Source organism: Ictalurus furcatus, chromosome 10 (genome assembly GCF_023375685.1).
Source record: "Ictalurus furcatus strain D&B chromosome 10, Billie_1.0, whole genome shotgun sequence".
NCBI classification, from domain to species: domain Eukaryota; kingdom Metazoa; phylum Chordata; class Actinopteri; order Siluriformes; family Ictaluridae; genus Ictalurus; species Ictalurus furcatus.
The window spans coordinates 27,723,508-27,737,737 of record NC_071264.1 but is presented as its reverse complement, the minus strand read 5'-3'; the positions used below and the strand labels follow the sequence as shown (position 1 = coordinate 27,737,737).

Sequence of the window (14,230 nt, the reverse complement as noted above, 5' to 3'; positions counted from 1 at the left end):
TCGCTTTGTGGAACGGGCGGCATGTCCACATGACGAGGAACCCTCAGCGAAAATGTTATCGGGCTTATTGACATCACACACGCAGGAGCACTTGAAGTGCCATTGTCACTTGACTGGATTCTAAACTAAGCCCAGGATGTGTTATGTCTTTGATATGACTCAGCTGGTTCAGCATGTGTGTGTGTGTGGTGAGAGGGTTAGATAGACTGTTAAGAGCATTCTTTTCCTGGTCACTCTGTACTTTGTATAGAGGTCATTTATGAGCTTACAGTAGCGGCGATTTCTTATCAGAAATCTGTTTATAGACTCGCTTCTCCCCTCGATATCTGACTCTGACTCGCCTCTTTACCCTTCACAGATTTTCCTGTTATCTGCTTTGCGCTGATGCTGTTTCGATGGTCTTTGTCTCACTGTTGCGCTTTGCTTTTCTTTCTTAGCCCCGGTAGCCTAAATAAATTCCTTGCATTCTTTTACGTGATCCGTTAAAGTGCTTTATACTGTTGGCTTGACAGAGCCAGCATACTGTTCTTCTTACACTTCTCTCTTTTCACAGGTCGCAATTTTTGACATAGAAACCATGAACCATCAGAATTATGGTTGCCGTGTAGCATTGCTGCAAGCTGTGTCCCCCCCCCCCCCCCCCATACTGTAGGAATGTAGCCTATGGTTCGCGTGATTTTGGCTGTGTTAATTCAGATGTACTGGAGGTAATTAAAACTGCACTGCTCACCCTCTAACACCCTAACTTGGAACCACTTGGAACACGACGGCTACCGATTAACGCACTAGAAACCAGCTTTCATTCAATAGCATCTGCATAGTTACAACCTAGCAACGACGTGGTACAGCATACGAACCACCCAGCAAACGCAACCAAATGGAATGACAAAGCAATCACCTAGAAACACCCTAGCAACCAGCTAGCAACAACCTAGAAACCACTTGGGATATCATACCAGTCACCTAGAAAAAAAACATGGAATGACATGGCAGTCACCTAGCAACCTCTCTAGCAACCACCTGGAATACCATGTCAACCAGCCTGAATACCATAGCAACCACGTACCAACACCCTTAGAACTACATTGAATACCATAGCAAGCAACCACCTGGGATACCATAGCTACCAAATATCAACACCTAATACCATATACAACTACCATACCATACAACACCATAACAATACAATAACAACCAACTAGTATCACCTTAGCAACCACTTTGGATACCATAGCAACTAGATATCAACACCCTAGCAACCATTTGTAATACCATAACAACCACCTAGCAAAAGGCTACAAACCAGCTGGTATACCATAGCAACCACCTAGTAGCATGTTAGCAACCACTGAAAACACCATGTCAACCATCTAGCAACACCCTAGTCACCAGCTAGTATACTATATCAAGCACCAGCTGGAATATCATAGCGACCACCTAGTAGCACGTTAGTGACCATTTAGAATACCATAGCAACACCCTAGCAACCAGCTGGAGTACCAGAGTAACCAGCTAGCAACAGCCTAGCAACCAAATAGCAACACTCTAGCAACCACCTGGAATACCATGGCAACACCCTAGCAACCAGCTGAAATATTATAGCAGTCACCTACAGTAGTAATACTCTAGCAACCACCTAGGAGCTAGCAACAGCCTAACAACCACCTGGTTTAACATATCCTATCCAGCGTTACCAATGTAATAAACGTGATCAGCGCATCCCTAGTGTGTAAACTGTATCGCTTTAGTGGTTTTGCTTTCTGTAATGATCTCCAGACTTTTTCAGAGAAATGCAGTCAGACATCCTGAAATAGGAACGTATCGTTATGAATCAGATAACACAACTGCAGTTCTGATGACGGACTGTCAAGGGACCTGACTTCATTGTTGGCTGTCCATAGTGATCGAATACAGCAGACAACTTTGGCGTCTTACTCTGAGACACGTCCCAACAGAGAGCTGTCTGAGTCCAGCCTGGCTGGCGAGTTCCCCGCAGACCCCACGAACAGAGCCTGGCTTACGCTAATATTCCTGTACTCATCAGACAAGCATGTACGAATGACTTCTATCATGGTTATTGTTTGGATTTTATTATGTGCAATTGATTAAACCAAACACACATTGAGGATTTACGTCTTTGTACTTCACGTCTAGAAATGCCAGAATTCTGCCTCGGAAGTCTAGACATTTTCCCGGTGAATCTTAGCCGTTTAGATGAAAGGGGTGTTGACGATGTGTTAATGTGAGTTTACCCAGATCCACTCTTCCCCATCTTTTATTGCCGTGTCCTCGGGTAAGCATCCGTATTGTTTATCTGTTTTCCTCTGGAAAGGTACCGCATTCTTTGCATATTTTCATATTTTCCGTAACTTTCCTGGCACCTGTCCCGATCTGATGATGCCGGAGCATTCCGCTTTTCCCTCCGCTGCCTTGCGGTGTTTGAGATTTCCTGCCTGCTATTGTGTCTGCCGTTGGACTGTGACATCCTGGTTCAAGCTCTGGGGTCGCTCCACCACTCTTTTGGTTTCACTGCCTCTCATCCTACTTCCTGTCTGTTACTCTCGTCCATGAATTACACAACGGACAATCGGTGTAAACGTGACACGACTAACGTTAGGCAGCGCGTGTGCACATGCTTGATCATCACAATTCTGCAGGACACCTGTCAGCCCCAACACCGTAGCTCTGCTGAATGCTGAAGAACCGGTTTGCGGTTCCACATCTCTGACTGGACAACTCTGTATTGTCTTTGTAGCCATTATTATTTTTCTTCAGGTGGTGCAAAAGAAACATAATTACTTTAACCTTAACACGAGGCCATTGCTTGATGTTTCCTGATCTACGTTCCTGATTATGAGTAGAAAATTCTGAACAGGAATGTAGGTGTTTAGAGTGAGGGGCAAGGAAAGCGGATGAGTACCATTTCCTGCTCTCTGATGAGAGGATGATGTAGTAGCTGAAGGAGGACATCCTGCTCCTGGTCTCCACCGACTATTTTACTATTATAAGGAAGCGGTATGCCAGGACCTCCGAAAAGTCCCTTCATACACCGTGTTCCAGTAAGAACTCTGAACACTCTTGGACTAGATGTTAGGACGTTAATTTTTTGCGAGAAGTCCCTTTTACTGAATTCCAGAAATACGTTATATGACCAAACGTATGCAGGTAACTGACCATCACACCCATATGAGGGTCTTCCCCAAACAAGTGTTTTTGTATGCTGTAGCGTTAAAATTTCCTTTCACTGGAACCGAGAGGCCAAAACCTGTTCCGTCATGACAAAAGTCAGATCCGTAAATCTAGCCGCATGGTTTGCCAAGATTTCAGTGGAAGAACTCGAATGTCCTGCACAGAGCCTTGACCTCAGCCGCACTGAACACCTTTGGGAGGAACTGCAACTCGAGCCTCCTCGAACCAACATCAGTACCTGATCTCTTGCGCTCTGGTGGCTGACTGGACAAATCCCCACAAGCACATTCCAAAATCTAGTGGAAAATCTACCCAGAAGAGTGGAGGTTATTATAACAGCAAAGGGAGAACAACTAAATATTAATCCCCATAGTTTTGGAATGGGATGTTCAATATCCGGGTGACCACATACTTTTCGTCCGTATAGTGTATGACCTCGCGGTTGCCTGTAACAATAGTCTCATTAGGTGGTTTTATTCCTCCACCATTATGTTTAGGGTTTGTCCATCTGCTTCTCCGTATGTCCGTCTATCTGAGATTCTCGTCAGCGTGATATCTCAAGAACGAGCGGTTGAATGTTTGTAGGATTTATATGGAATCATCACCGTAACCAGCAAATGAACTGATGAGATTTTGGCATTGATCCAAACAGGGTCAAGCTCACAGCATGGTCAACTATCTGAAATGGATTTCCTTCAACAGCTTCCTTCTTGTTTGAAGTATATTTTAAGGGTATTCGGGGCACCTAGACTTGGTGGTGGTGCTGGTGGTGTAGGCATGCCCTTCTGCTTTCCATTTTCACCACCACATCTTTTCCAGCCGCTGCTCATGCTTCATCAAGCAGTGTCATCACGATTGGCTGGTGTCGCTCTGATAGACAGGAGAGTGTAGATCCATCCCTAACTACGGATGGCTGTGGCATCATGGGAATTCAGACTCACAATCTCCCAGCGATAAAGGGAACGCTTTTCTGTCGCACCACTCGGGAGCTCTTCTACTGTATCTGTTGAGGGTGTTTGATCATCAAACAGGTGTTCTTTAGCTCTCTGCTTGATTTTCTTTGAGATCTAACCTCACATACGTATGCCTGCTCTCTTCCCACAGTTTTGTCAGCCAGGAGGATGGAGACTATCCCGTGAACGGAAGCCTCCTACATTCTTTACAGTGGTGCTGACTGACATCGACTCAGACCGACACTACTGCTCCTGTCTGACCTTCTACGAGGCTGAAGTCAACCTGCAGGTGAGGCTCTAGTTACGATCTCTGGTTCCTTTCGGGCTTATGTTGATTTTTCCCTGTTCTCAAATTTTCATTGTTAAATGTTAAGATAAACGAATGAATCTCCCAGAACCGTTAGCCCAAATAAGACAGGAAAGCGAGCATTTCCATCATGTCGTGTTTAAGGAGAGTATTCGAGGGTGTAATTACATTACCAGCTGTGGCAGTTGCGAAAACGCAGCTGGATGGCGTGTTTTTAAGTGGTTCTGCAGTAATGCAGTAAACAGTTAAAAAAACAAACTTCAAACAGTTAAAAACATAATAATATAGTGTATTAAATCCCATTACTTGTAAATATTTGACACTTTGTTGAAGGCCTACTTAATCATTTTTGGTCCAAATCTCTTTTGAAAGACCAGGAAACCAGAAGAGCCATTTTCAACCAAAATGGTCAGTAATATATTACAATCTGTGATAAACGTCAATTGCAATGCTATATTAGTTCCCTTCCTTTACAGAACCTCACAGTCCCTCATAATATACATGAGACTCCTGTGTTCTGAACTTTCTCTGTGCTGTCACTTCGGCTGAGAAGAAGCTCCTGTCCCCCGCAATTGTTGCCCCCAGTCACGTCCTTGATGGTTCTCAGAGGTTCATTACTTGAGGCTTTCGAATGAGATTCCACTGAATTCCAACAACAGGCACTATAAAGTTTAGTCTCGGAAAGAAAAGCTACTTTGGATGCTCGGGAACCATTGCGGTTCTTTCCAAAGCAAGTCACAATGAGTAGAAGTCTAAGGTAGATATCAAATATCCTGTCAAACATCCTGACAATAGCATTCGGATGCCAGCCCAGCCTCTGGAATTCAAACGTGGTCATTAAGACCAAATATATCGCACTTTGAGATGCAGTGAATCACATTGAAATTACATCGTACAGTTAGACTGCTTGGAAAGGTTAATGAGTTTACCATCGCAATCGGGAATCAGGCCGTTTAACACCGGCGTCAGTCTTCCTGTGAACACATGGAGTTATGAGATCACATCAGTGAGTTAATCCGCAATATTTTCTCCGGTTTGAGTCATTGTGGTGCTTTCGCAAATGTGTGAAAAGTCCTCTCGTGACGTTTTTCTATAAATATTTCCTGGTCCAGATTCAGTTAGTGATAATGAACAGATCTCCACCACGCTTCTGAGGTTATTATCTTAGAGGTGCACATATTTTTTTTCCTCTAATGACCTGTATTGGCAATTCACGTTTGAATTTTGGGTTCAAATACAGTGGTGCTTGAAAGTTCGTGAACCCTTTAGAACGTTCTATATTTCTGGATAAATATGACCTAAAACATCATCAGATTTTCCACACAAGTCCTAAAAGTAGATGAGGAGAATCCGATTAAACAAACGAGAGAAAAATATTATACTTGGTCATTTATTTATTGAGGAAGATGATCCAATATTACATCTGTGAGTGGCGAAAGTATGTGAACCTTTGCTTTCAGTGTCTGGTGTGACCCCTTTGTGGAGCAATAACTCCAACTAAATGTTGTAAGTGTTAATTCAGAATTCATCGTTCCATCAATGATGGCAAGCCGTCCCAGCCTAGATGCAGCAGAACACGCCAAATCAATCATGCTACCACCACCATGTTTCACAGATAGGATGAGGTTCTTATTCTGGAATGCAGTGTTCTCCTTTCTCCAAACATAAGGCTTCTCATTTAAATCAAAATGTTCTATTTTGGTCTCATCTGTCCAAAAAAAAATATTTCCAATAGACTTCTGGCTTGTCCACGTGATCTTTAGCGAACTGCAGAAGGGTGGCAATGTTCTTTTTGGAGAGCGGTGGTTTTCTCCTTGCAACCCTGCCATGCACACCCTTGTGCCCCACAGGGGCGGCTGTGATTCAGTTGGTAGAGCGGGTTGTCCATTAATCGTAGGGTTGGCGGTTCGATTCCCGGCCCGCATGACTCCACATGCCGAAGTGTCCTTGTGCAAGACGCTGAACCCCAAGTTGCTCCCGATGGCAAGTTAGCTCCTTGCGTGGCAGCTCTGCTACCAGTGGTGTGTGTGTGAATGGGTGAATTAGACACAGTGTAAAGCGCTTTGGATAAAAGCGCTATATAAGTGCACCATTTACCATTTAACATTGTTCTCCTGATGGTGGACTCATGAACATTAACATTAGCCAATGTGAGACAGTCCTTTAGTCGCTTAGAAGTGACCTTTGTGACCTCGTGGACTATTACACGTCTTGCTCTTGGAGTGATCTTCAACAACTGAACATCAACAACTCTTTCTCCGAGGTCCTCGGAAATCTCCTTTCGTGTGTGCCATGATGCACTTCCACAAACGTGTGTCGTGAAGATCAGACGTTGATAGATCCCTCCCTTTTCTTTAAATAAACCAGCGCGCTCACTCATACCTGATCGTCATCCCATTGATTGAAAACACCTGACTCTAATTTCGCCTTGTTCAAATTAACTGCCAATCCTAGAGGTTCACGTACTTTTGCCACTCACGCATATGTAATATTGGATCATTTTCCTCAATAAATAAATGACCAAGTATAATATTTTTGTCTCATTTGTTGAACTGGGTTCTCTTGATGTACTTTTAGGACTTGTGTGAAAATCTGATGATGTTTGAGGCCATTTTTATGCAGAAATATAGAAAATTTGAACGAGTTCACAAACTTTCAAGCACCACCGTATAAGATTACGGATTGCTGTATGATAAATATGACCTAGATTAAGGTCAGAACATATTTTATGAGCCAGAATTGTGGAACATTCCAAATGTTCCATAAACTTTTTTTTATTTTTTTTATACGGACGATATAACGACAGCTGTGCGTTTGGTCCTTTCGAACGTTATGCAACAGTTGGCGAGGATGAAGAGCACATCGGGTCTGGAGGATGTGATGGCCCCCAGCTGTTTTTGACTTCTCGCGGGAGTCGTCGTCTTGTGCTCTTCTTGTGATTAAAGAGACGCTTTAATCCTCCTCATATGGGTTCCCCTGATGTAGAGCGCCGAAGGCCACCCTGATGTGTGCAGCTGTAGTGTCATCACACCCATTAACACCAAAGAATTATTCTTTATTATCAGACTGGACTTTTATGCCTCCTGACATTTATTTATTTATTTATTATTCTCAGTTATTCCCATGATTCAGTCCACACACAGAGCTTGACAGTAGTACTGGACACTGTAATCGGATATCGGTAGCAGCGCTTAGATGGATTAGCATCACGCATCATTTGTGAAATATGCTAATTTTACCAAGATGTTTACAATCTATTTATATTTGTCCCAGAAATAAGAGAAGTTTCAGCAGGATACCGAAATACCATGGTTCTTCTCCAAACTGTTGCCACAAAGTTCGAAGCGCACAACTGTATAGAATAGGTTTTATATGCTGTAGCGTTACAATTTCCCTTCACTGGAACTAAGAGGCCCAAACCTGTTCCAGCATGACGACGCCCCTGTGCACAAAGCGTGGTCCATGAAGACATGGTGTGTTAAGGTTGGAAGAAGGTGCAAGAACTTGAGTGTCCTGCCCAGAACCCTGACCTCAACCCAACTGGATGGAACACCATTAGGATGATCTGGAACGCACACTTCACCCCAGACCTCCTCACTTGACAGCGCCTGATCTCAGCAATGCTCTTGTGGCTGAAGGAACTCAAATCCCCACAGCCACGCCCCAAAATCTAGTGGAAAGCCTTCCCTAAAGAATTATAACGGCAAAGGGAGTACTAACTTTGGAATGGGACGTCCAACAAGTACACATGAGCGTTAAAAGTCAGGTGTCCACAAACATTTGGCCGTATCGTGTATTAAAGTGATGCATTTAATGATTACAGTCTATAAATTTAACACTGAATAAAAGCGGATCCTCAAGGGTTTACTCTTCCGCCGTTTTCTGCTTAGTCTGGCTATTCTCGACAATAACTAGTCATCTGGTATTTCTGGTATTTGTTTGGTATAACTGGATTTCTGGTATTTGTTATTTTCAATAACAGTGTCTTTCTCTATAAGTTGTAAAGACGGGGGGGCTTTAACTCTGACCGTTATACCGTGCCGACACTGGAGACTCCTTCCATAAGTGTTAAATAAACATCTATTATTAGGCTTAGATCATGTAGCTCGTCTGCCGTTATGTAGGTCTCTGTCAACGAACTCTGACTATAGAAACAATCATGTATTAGAGAAGTGCATTTATATAAACTTGTGAGCTGCTGTTGTAGAAAATGAACTCGCACCTTCTGACCAATCAGAATCGAGAATTCAAGAGCGCTGTGGGGCGAGTCATTTATTAAACGAGGTAGCAGTGATTACATGAAGGACGTGAAACTTCCTTTAAGAAAAACCTAAACATTCCATTACCATGAAACGAAAGGAAAGTGTTAGAAGACTACAACTTCATATGACGGTTAAGGCTCTGGGTTACTGATCAGAAGGTCGCGTGTACAAGCCCCAGAACTGCCAAGCTGCCTCTCTGCTTCAGGCGCGCTGGATCATGGCTGACCCTGCGCTCTGACCCCGACCTCCTAACATGCTGGGATATGCGAAGAAAGTGTCACTGTGCTGTAATGTTTACGTGACCAATAAATACTCGTCATCATTAGTTTTCCACCAATCAAAAAAGGACCGTCGAAACGATGGAGACACAAAACCTGACGCGGCGACAAACAATCCAGTCCAAAAGTCCATGTGATTTATTCATTTATTCATTTATTATTATTTTTTTAATTCACAGTTTAATAGAAGGCTATGTAATTCAAAGTATTGAAGTCAATTTGATCTGACTGGAAGCAGCAGCTCAGCTATGGAACGCATTTTCCTCATAATTGAGCCAAATCCTCCCAATAACGCCGAAATGATCCTCCCGATAACGCCGAAATGTGTTTCCCATCTGCGGGGGTATTTTAATCCCAGCTCTCCCCACAGAAGATGCTGTGGCTCTCCTGGTATGTTTTCATTGTCTGAGCAAAAAAATAAAAAAAAGGCAATAAAGAGGGGAGTCAGCAGGGTTTGAAAGGTGGCCACCAATATGAGCTTATGCGCATTATGGAGGCTTAAACGGGGCAATTCGAACCAGATCCAGCGCATCAGAACTCGTTATTGGTTCCGCATTCGACGAAGAACATTTCAAATGAGTCACTAAGGTTAAATATTTAGATTTTGGTTTCGGGTGGTTTTCCAGTTCAACTCGATGAAGAAGGAATCACTTTAAATTCAACGGGTCGTGTTCATGCGTCCGGGTTTCTGCTGCCGAGTAGAGCGACTGTACTTCCGTTAAAAACAAACAACGGCTGAATCGAACATCGTTTATTATTATAAGATTATAGAAAATCCGTGGTTCTTCGTTCCTCCTCATCAACTGCCAGCATCGAGGTTAATAACGTACTTTACGCGTGATGGTTTACTCTGCTTCAGTAAAACCTCTGGATTTAACCAGAAACACGTGGGTTTACTTTGAACATTTTCAGCACATTCCTGTCATAGCAGCTATAGCATGGATGTCATAAATTTCTGCAGCCAGGCAGGAAGTGACGCGTTGTGGACAGGAAATTAGGACTACTAGGAAAATGTTTAGATTTATAAATGCTATATTTTCTTGAAATCAAATTGAACAGTAACGTCGTTATCCGGGGTTTTAAGTGTTTTTTTTTTTTATTGATTTAAGTAACATTTTTACTCTGGAACATTGAAAGGTTTCGCCTTTCGTTCGTGTTCTCATCCCTGGTCCGTACTACAAAGTGTTAACTCGCGTCTCAGTCGTACTGCTAGCTAACGTAACCGTGCTTAGTTTGCTAACAACTTTTTCAGCTATGCACAATTTTATCGTTAGTGGAGATTCGTACACGATGGCAGTTAGCTCCATGCCGATCTGCTCACCATGAGTGCTAACGTCAGTTGCCGTTACCTTACTCTGATAGCTATGGATGCGTTCTTCAATGAAGAATTTATATCCTTTATTCTGCTCGCGCTCCTTTTGTTGCCGAGTTTCGGACACGTCTTGGAAACTTAAACGTTGTTTCAACGTAAACAGTCGGCCTTGCGTCTTCGTACTTGGATTTCATTTCTACCATGCTGTCATCATGTTCTGTATCGTTCAACATTTACATTTCTTTCTAGTGAGACCGAGTCTGATGTAATTGATTCGATTACGAGCCTCCATGGCTCTGGGACACGGTTTGTATATCACAAGCCATCATGGGTTAGAATAACATTCCCCCAGGCCACTGGAGACGTCTCCTGGACAAAACAGTTGCCAATTATACAATGAGACAGTTTTTCTAAGATTGAGGTCTATTAATAGGACGCCACGTGGGCTTGACTTTCATGTCCTGTTGGATTTCTGTCATTAACACATAAACCTAATCTCTTTATGATCACAGCATTTTCTTGTGGTATGCAGGCCCCACTTACCCGATTTGTTTGTGTTACTTTCTCGCCATCATTGTTGAAAAAAAGACTTCCTGGCACTAATACGCATGATTCATTTGTGAGCATTTTATCCAAATTGTGACTCGGCAGAATCAGCATTCTTATTTTTGCGCAAGTTAGCCACACCGTGTTCATGAGAACTGGGCATGGAAGGAAGATGGGGGGTTTCAGCTGTAATCATTGAATCATGTTTATTATACGCTTATACTCACTCAACTTCCCATCTGAGATGAGTATAAGCTCTGAATAACCCAGAAAGTTCCTGCCAGTCGAGCAGAAACGGTCTTCTTCGTCCTTGAAACAGCGACAGGTTTTAATGAAAATAACATCCCGGCGATCGAGTTTCTCCGTCCTCGAAAAGCGTTGCCGTAGGGAACCGACACGAGCGCGACTAGCTTTAAAGGGGCGAGGCCCGATTTCCATCCAAGCCAGGCTTCTCTCTCGTGTCACGTTCTGGTTATTTTTGTCAGACGGCCATGTCGATGACCTTACAAGCGTTAGCACTTTCCTTCACTGATTTCTTCACCGGTTTTCCTCCAGGGCACGAAGACGCTGCGAGGCGACGGAGACGAAGACGAGGAAGAAGACGGTCTGATCCAGCCAGCTCAAGTGTTTGCACCGAAAAGTCTAATCCTGGTCTCCAGATTAGATTTTCCAGAAATATTCAGGGTAACGCAAACAAACACGAATGTCATATTCAGTGTTCTTTCTACAGAACGTCTCCTTTTTTTAAAATTTCTTTCTTTCTTTATTTTTATTATTCATTCATTCATTCATTTATTTATTTATTTCAATATGTTGCCGTAGTGCGTCCAAATGGTGGCCTTATTAACAACACTTCATCAGATGACCGCAAGCAGCTAGCAGGTTTTTATTAGCAGTGTGTGTCGTTGTACTTATAAAACACCACAACAGTACTTTTTCTTTTCTTTTCTTTTTTTTCTCCAGTAGCGGTGCATATGTAGTTTTCTGGGTTCATTATTATCTTCTCTTCATTTCCCCTCCTCACATTTTGCTTCTTAATTAATCCTCTATGGCCTCTTAATATCTGCGGTTGAATCTGATCGGTCAGAAAGTGTTGATTAACGTTGTGTAAGATTTTCTTTAAAGAGACGTTTACGCATTTAGCCTTCACGGAAGGATGGAGGAGTTCTACGTTTTTACGTTTTTTTTCTTTCTGCTTTCTGTTAACTACAAGAGAGAGAAAAAGAGAAGTGAGAACAGGAACTCGTCTCGTAGATGTTCCGCAACACTAAATTTAACTGTAAACCGGGAAAATAGTAAGACGTGCCATTTGTTAATAAATTAAAAAAAAAAAAAACAACAACTTTTTCAGCATCTTCTGCATATTTGACGTCCTTCCAACAGCGGCTACATGCCGTTATAAGATGATCCATTCTTTCACACCGAGGAGAATTGAAGGACTCGTACGTGACTTTTACAAAAGGCGCAAACGTTCACTGACGCTCAAGAAGGCAGCACGATACATTAAGAGTCAGGGGGGTGTAAACTTTTGAACAGGATGATCAGTGTTTAATTATTATTTTGTTTAAAGATCTCATTTTATAAATGTAGTACTGCCCTTCAGAAACTACATAAGATACTACATAAGATGTTTCCCAGAAGACAAAATAATAACAATTGACCCCGATCGTGCTGTTCGAAAGTTTACACCCCCCTGGCTCTTAATGTATCGCGTTGCCTTCTTGAGCATCAGTGAACGTTTGCACCTTTTGTAATAGTCGCGTACGAGTCCCTCAGTCGTCGTGAGTGTATAAAGATGGATATAGCCGCTGTTGGAAAGGGGTCAAATATGCAGAAGATGCTGGAAAAGTGAAGAATGTGCAGGACCTGGGGAAAAATTGAGGACAAACGATTACTAACGAAAAAATGATTAATGTTTCGATCACGTATGTAGAACTTTAGGCGCATTCTTACGACTGAAGTTAGTCTCGGTGGCGGCATTTCCTGTTCGTGATATTAAAACCCTGTTAAGTCTTACTAAGACCTTCTGAAATGCTTTGGTGTGTGTATAACGTGCGACCAAAGAAAGGCTTCCTTTTTCCGATAGAGATGTGTGCTGTTAATTGTAGCAGTGTGTTTTTGTGGGTACGCGTGTATACAGACTGACGGTCCTCTCTCTTTCAGGGCTGTTTGGGGCTGATCTACACCGTTTACATCGACAATCTGAACTTCCCTCTGGAAGGCCTCGTGGCGAACCTCCTCACGTGCATTGTGCCTACAGCAGGAGGCTCCCAGGTGAGACATTACTCAGCCGAACAACAATTCCTCAAATGCCTCTACCTCTGACCTACACAGGCTCGAAAGGGGGTTATGCACGCGAGGGTCACTCGGGGTAAATCGCCTCGCGAGGGTCAAGCCAGAAGCGTGGCTGTGTCAGAGAGGAGGCGTCTCTTCTCACCTCCTGTATTTACACTGGAGGGTTTATTTAAGTGGACAGGGTCCTAATGCCAGACGATAGGAATGTTTCGGCATACGGAAGGTGTTATTTTTTTCCCCCTGCGGTGTTCTTTGCTAATTCAGAGGTGCCGTGGTGTATATTTTAGCTGTATCGTTTAACATTTTTTTGACATCTTGCTATGCCTGCAAACTAGACTTTTTTCAGCTAAAGCAAATAAAAGTCACCTGGAGGAAAAGCCAAATTACCCAAGGGAAGAAGACGCGGCATGTGAAAGACACGTGTTTTCTGCGACTTTTGCGTTAGATTGACTTCAGCCCTATTCGGATCCGAATAGGGCTTTTATTAGGTAAACTTCGAGCTGTGAATTCATTAACCTCTGTCTCGATCCGGTAGAAAACAAAAGGGCGAATGTTTTGCGTTTCCGTCTGATCAGTGCTAAAAGTGTCGAGTCAGATGTGCTGTGTGTCGTTATTTAATGAAAATGTTCTTCCAGGTTGTAGCTCATAATGTATTTCATATTATAATCGCTATTTTTGGATTGCTATTTGGACAGACAGATTTGTTCGTCCCAGGTTCTAAGATTGGAAAAAGATTAGGTGATGCTTTTCCGGTCTTCATCTATCCGGTTTCTGGTCTGGAGATTCGGCATCTTGAGGTGCTTTTCTACTCGCCACGGTTGTAAGGAGCGCTCATTTGAGTGCTTATTCGAACCAGTCTGGATGTTCTCCTCTGACTGACCTCCTCTCTCACGAACAAGGTGTTTCCACCCGCAGAACTGGGATCATTTATTTTTGTTTCTTGTTCTTGTGTGTGTGTGTGTGTGTGTGTGTGTGTGTGTGTGAAAATCCCCGGAGATCAGCAGTGCCCATTTGGCACCAACAAAAACGCCGCGGGCAAAGTCACCGAGGTCACATGGTCGATGTGAATATTAACTGAAGCGCTCTCA

The 14,230-nt window shown here is 43.1% G+C and overlaps 1 protein-coding gene across 4 annotated transcripts in view; it reads left to right on the top strand.

Moving 5' to 3' along the window:
• Window positions 1–14,230, top strand: part of sbf2 (SET binding factor 2) — a 120,540-nt gene that overhangs the window by 29,760 nt on the left and 76,550 nt on the right. For all 4 annotated transcript variants that reach the window (XM_053635194.1, XM_053635193.1, XM_053635192.1 and 1 more), the window contains exons 3-5: window positions 4,294–4,431; window positions 11,403–11,531; window positions 13,011–13,121. In XM_053635194.1, coding sequence (XP_053491169.1) covers window positions 4,294–4,431; window positions 11,403–11,531; window positions 13,011–13,121 — 378 coding nt within the window. The remainder of the gene's footprint in view (window positions 1–4,293; window positions 4,432–11,402; window positions 11,532–13,010; window positions 13,122–14,230) is intronic.